This window comes from Zalophus californianus, chromosome 5 (assembly GCF_009762305.2).
Source record: "Zalophus californianus isolate mZalCal1 chromosome 5, mZalCal1.pri.v2, whole genome shotgun sequence".
Taxonomy (NCBI): domain Eukaryota; kingdom Metazoa; phylum Chordata; class Mammalia; order Carnivora; family Otariidae; genus Zalophus; species Zalophus californianus.
In genome coordinates, this window is record NC_045599.1 from 6,963,152 (window position 1) to 6,968,780 (window position 5,629).

General features: G+C 43.9%; 1 protein-coding gene across 1 annotated transcript; it reads right to left on the reverse strand.

The window, feature by feature from the left end:
• Window positions 1–1,640: 1,640 nt before the first annotated feature.
• Window positions 1,641–4,902, reverse strand: LOC113928633 (olfactory receptor 2Z1-like). The gene is made up of 2 exons (XM_027604481.1): window positions 4,811–4,902; window positions 1,641–2,607 (listed from the first exon to the last, which is right to left on the reverse strand). Exons 1-2 carry the CDS (start codon window positions 4,900–4,902, stop codon window positions 1,641–1,643), a joined length of 1,059 nt encoding a protein of 352 aa, XP_027460282.1.
• Window positions 4,903–5,629: the final 727 nt, after the last annotated feature.

Below are 5,629 nucleotides of genomic sequence, written 5' to 3' on the forward strand. Positions count from 1 at the left end.
ACTCAAGATGATAAATTATGGTCTAACTTGGAGGTACTAGACTGCAATCAGGGACTGTTCTTTCCTCCCTCCCTGCTTCCCTGCTGCCTTCTATGTTAGACAGTGATATATGTAAGAGCAATAGGAAATGCTAAGGGGACTTAAGGGGAAGTTAATGAGTGGAGTTGGTGGCATGTGCTTAGATTTGTGTTTGCAGACACATCCTGGAAAAAAACTGTGGTTGTGTATGTGGGGTAGTGTGAGAGAGGGCAGAGAACACTGTTTGGAAATTCCTGCATCATCCAAGTAAAGAATGACTGTGTCTTTGGACTATGATGGTGGTAGTTGCAACCCCAAGGATTGCATCTCATGGAAAGGTAAGGGGTGAAGGTCAAATGGACAGGATTTAGTGAGGGACTAGACGTGGGTGGTGACAGAAACCTGCTGACCAGGTGAAGCATTCACTCAGTTACTGACCTGGTGAAGCATTCACTCAGTTACTGACTTGGTGAAGCATGCACTCAGTTACTGACCTGGTGAAGCATTCACTCAGTTACCAGCCCTGAAGGGGATATCATGACTTTGTTTGTTGGCATGATGAATTTGAGATGACTCTGGAACATCCAGTGTGGGTATTGAGGTGGAGCTGGGTGGTGAAGAGCTTGGAGGAGACATGTTGTGGCCTATAATATGTATGACAGACTTTGGTGTTAGGTAGTAACTTGAAACCATGGTCATGAATGAGAGTGACTTGAGAGACAGTAGACTGAGAAAAGAAGGGTCTAGCACCAGGTTATCACTTAATGTGAAGGAGTGAGCCAGAGTAGGAGAAAAACCAGAAACGTGGTGTCACCACCAAAGGAAGAAAGATTTTCAAGGAAACTAACAACAGTGAAAATGCTGTTGGAATTAGGTAAGAAATCTTCAGCTTGTCCATTCATTCAACAAATATTTATCGATGAGGGTACAATACTAAAAGTACAATACTAAAAGTCAGCCTCAAATCCCCTGAATTGCACATTCTAAAGGGAAAAAGAAAAATAGAATACACAAATTAAATTAGAAAGAGATGGTGGACTCCAATAAGGATACCATTTTGGACAGGGTGACTAGTGCAGGCATCTCTGATATAATCACATTTGAAAGTTCCTAAATCTAGTGCAGAAGAAAGCCATACAAAAATGTGGAGGAAAGCATCCAGGCATCAGGAACCCTGTGTTGAGGGACCACAAGCTAGAATTGCACTTAGATATTCTGATCAACAACAAGAGGGCCAGTGCAGCTGGAGGAGAGGGATAAAGGAGAAATTTGGGGAAATAACCATAGATGAAGGGCTTTGGGGGCCCTTTGGAGAGAAGAGATGTCCTTGGACATTTAGTGACACAGAGATGATGACTGATTGCTAAAAGTAGCAAGGGATGTCTGGAACAGAAGCCAGACTGGAGTTTGTTGAGGTGGAGGAGGGGAGTGAGAAGTGGAAACTGATGATCTGGACAACTCTCTGAAGGGGAGGGCAGCAGCTGGAAGGGAAGGAGGGGCAGCCTCTTTTACTTCCTTTCATGTGGATTTGGGGCTCTTGACTTCTCAACTCAGAAGGAAATCCTAGAATGGACTCCTGGAGCCACAGGGACATCCTGGAGGAGGACCCCCTCTCCTGAGTCTTAAGCAGTCCTCCCCACCCCACACTTCCCTATGATGTTCTTCATTGCTCCTGTCACTTCCTTGTTCCTGAGACTGTAGATGACAGGGTTCAGCATGGGTGTGAGGACTGTATAAAAGATGGACACTACGTCATCCTGGCCAGGAGAGTGGTAAGATGCAGGTAACATATAGGTATACACGAGGGGCCCATAGAAGAGGTTGACAACTGTTAAGTGGGAGGAGCAGGTGGCTAGGGCTTTCTGACGCCCCTCCACGGAGTGCATTCCAAACACTGCTGCCAGAATGAGGGCATACGAGGTGGTGATGAAGGCAATGGGCACCAGAAGGACCACAACACCTGTCACAAAGAGCAATCGCTCATAGGCAGCTGTGTCAGCACAGGCTAGCCTCAGCAGTGAAGGCACCTCACAGAAAAAGTGTGCAATCCTCCTTGAGCCACAATAGGGGAACTGCAGAGTCAGTGCTGTCTGGATGGAGGCATTGATGGACCCTCCCAGCCAGGAGGTAGCCACCATGAGCAGACAGGTCTGATGGTTCATGAGTGACAGGTAGCGCAGAGGGTTGCAGATGGCCACATAGCGATCATAGGCCATGAGGGCCAGCAGGAGGCACTCAGCAGCCCCAAGAAACATGAAGAAAAACATTTGTGCCCCACAGCCCACAAATGAGATGCTAGTCCAGCCAAAGAGGAAGCCTGCTATCATCTTGGGGACGGTGACTGAGGTGAAGAAGATGTCTAGGAAGGACAGCTGGCTGAGGAGGAAATACATGGGTGTGTGGAGCTGGGTATCAGCCCAGATCAGGAAGACCATGGCAGTGTTGCCAGCCATGGCTAGTGTGTAGATTATCACAACCATGCTGAAGAGGAACAGGTCCATCGGGCTCTCATTAAAAAGGCTTGTGAGGATAAAGCCGACAGTGGAGGAGCAGTTCCAGGGCCCTCTGCCTGCCTCCTGCCAAGGCTCACTGTGGGGAGGAAGAAAACCAACTCACCAAGGGCTCAGAAGCATCCACTCTGAGTTAGGGAGAGGGTGATGGATGAAAACAGCAAAGGTCAACAATTAAGTAAGCTGGCACAGGGGCTGTGGGAGGTCTGCAAATTTTTATAGGGTTGGCATTTTTCTTGATGAAAAACTACTATAAAAGACTTGGCATGCAGCCAGAGGGGAACTTAAAACACAAAATATATGTGTTAAAAAAAAAGAGGAAAGACTGAAAACTAATGATCAAAGTTTCCATCTTAAAAAGCTAGAAAATAACCACAACACATTAGAACACCCCATGTTTTGAGAAATATACACACTTAGCAATGTTTCCAATAATAAACACATAAGTAAATATGCACACAAAACAAATTTTTAAAGACAAACACTTTCATGCCAAATCTAAGAACTAATCCACAAATATGTGAATTATATGGTTCAAAATTCTCATTGTAGGTACACGAGGATCCATGTGATGAATTTTTCTTAGAAATAGCTGAGAGCCCATGACGGTGACTGACAGGGTGCATTTTATCAGCTAGTGCAGCTGTGCAGTACCATCTTGACCTTGTCATACTGACCCCCAGGAGTCCTAAAACATGCCCTTTGTGCTCAGAAGCAGTAATTGCTCTTCAGCAGATTTCTGGCAGTATGTTGTCCTTATCCTCATAATATTACCTCATTTCAATGGATTTGCTATAGCAGTCTTTTTACCTTAGTAGGAAGATCCCTTATGAACTTTTTTGATAGAGAATAAGCCTCATTATAAGTATAAACCTGTGAACTTCATAATAGGAGTAGGTAAACCAGTTTCAGTAGTTTCCCTTGGAAGTATCTGGGGTCCTTAAAGTTCTCCTTTTTTGAATTACTTTTGTTCAGGTAAAGTCAATTTCAATGAATGTCAAGTTAAGCTATGATGAGAAAGGAGTCACCCAAAGGCAGTTTTAGAAGGTATGGATGAAGGACAAGCTCAGACCAAACACACCACTGCAAGAGAGCCAGAGAGATCTGCCCACCAGGCAAATTCCCAGAATTTGTGGCCTGCTGGCTTCCTTGGTTCTAGGATCCCAAATCCTAGAGAATATTTTGATTTCTAGCTTATATTTCTGTGCATGAGATAGAAAATGACTTGGAGAGAAAGAAGATAAATAAAATGAATTTCCCAATATTCTCTAATGAGTTGAGAATATGAGAGAATGTTGGAGCTGGTTGACACCGTTGGGTCACTGAGACAGGACTAGAGGGTCATCAAAGTGTTGTGGATGTGTGGCATGTCAGAGATGTGACAGACTGTGGCCCTAATCTGCATGTCCTTCAGAATCACCAGCAGAGTTGTGCAATCTATGGGTGATCTGTGTTTCTGGTTTCCCTGAATCTAATTCCTGGGAGTGGGCCCTTGAGCACCTGTCCTTCTTAAGGCTTCCAGGCTAGTCTGACATGTGGTCTGAGTTGAGATCCACTGCCCATAGTTTTTGGTAAAGGTATGAAGGAGCTTAGAATTCAGGGCTTGTCCTAGGTCCTACAGGTGTGTGTCAGGGAGCCGCCAAGAAAATATTTTCCTCATTGCTCATGCTGGCATTCCTTGCTATGCTAAGGGACCCATCTTATCTATGGCCTTAAACTTCATCATTTCCAGGATGCTCACTCCAGGTTTTATAGATTCCTTAGCGATGAATCAAATGTGTTCAGAGTATAGCAGCGCCGATCCCAAAGCTTCTCTCTGGAGCTGAGCATAAGAAGTTAACACTGTTAAACTGAAACATTCAAGATGAGCTTTTAGTGAAGATATGATATATTGCATCTATTTTCTATATTTTATGATGCTTTGACACCTTGAGTCCTTGGAGACCCGGGAAGGGACTGTCCCTCTTAGGTTTGTTAATTCATAAAGATGGTGAACAACTTGCAGGGAATAATGTCTTTGGTGTGAAAACCAACCAATCCTGAGTCCATACCCCCATCTTCCTCCCTATATCAGTCCAGAACAATATCCCTCTGCCATAATCACCCCAGGGACAGGTTCCAGACAACTATAGACCACACTTATAGCTCAAAGCCCACCAAAATTATTCTTACTATCTAATCCTAAACCTGCTCAGCTGTGCCTTACCCAATCTTTCCCACAAAAATTATAGCAAAAGCTTTTGCCTATGCTTTCTCCTCATTCATTCTGCCTTCTGACCAACCCTGGTGCTTCCTTTCCTGTGTGGCCTTGCATGGTGTGGCATGCCTCCTCCTCTTGGGAGCTGTAGAAAATTACCTTTTTGATGACAATCATCTCCTGATCTGTTCACTTCACCATAACCTGACATAAAATGAGACTCCAGGTGCATTTGAAAACATTCCCTTGAAGAGAATTTTTTCATGTTTTCCCTGTTTTGTCATCTTGTAGACAAAGCTTGTGTTGTTTGGTGTCTCAAAAGTCTTATGAAACTAGATTTTACAACTGGAGGAAACCTAGTCCATCATCCCAATTTTATCCATAAGCAACAATGAGCTTTGGTCAACAATTTTTGAACTTCCAGGCCAGATCCAAAAATCCTCCTAACTGTTCTAGAGCAGGCTTTTCTCTTAGAACAATTGGCATTTTACTATGGATAAGTATTTGCTATAAGAGGCTATCCTGTGCACTGCAGTACATTTAGCAGCATCTCTGCTCTCCCATTCGATGCCAATAGCATTCCCTCTCTGTAACAAACAAAATTGTCTGCAGACATTGCTAAATGTTCCCTGCTGGGAAAAATCACCCCTGACTGGAGACCTCTTTCCTAGAGCTCTATTATCAGTTACCTTTCTTTCCTTTCCTTTCTTTTCCACAAAGGCAAATGAAAGAAAGAACTCACATGTTTAGAATCTGTAACAATTTGATCTAGAGTTTTCTGAATGTCCTTTGCAGATTTTACCAAGTTTAAACCATTGCAATTAAGGACCTAGTCTCTGGAGTTAATTTGCTTGGGTTCAAGACCCGGCTTCACTACCTCTGCAACTTAGGCTGCTCAGCTTCA

Excerpts from the sequence above, each read along its gene's own strand:
- LOC113928633 (XM_027604481.1), bottom strand. The coding sequence starts at position 4,902 with ATGATTGTCATCAAAAAGGTAATTTTCTACAGCTCCCAAGAGGAGGAG. Across the intron at positions 2,608-4,810 it reads ACAGGAAAGGAAGCACCAGG|TGAGCCTTGGCAGGAGGCAG; the intron begins GTTGGTCAGAAG and ends TCCTCCCCACAG.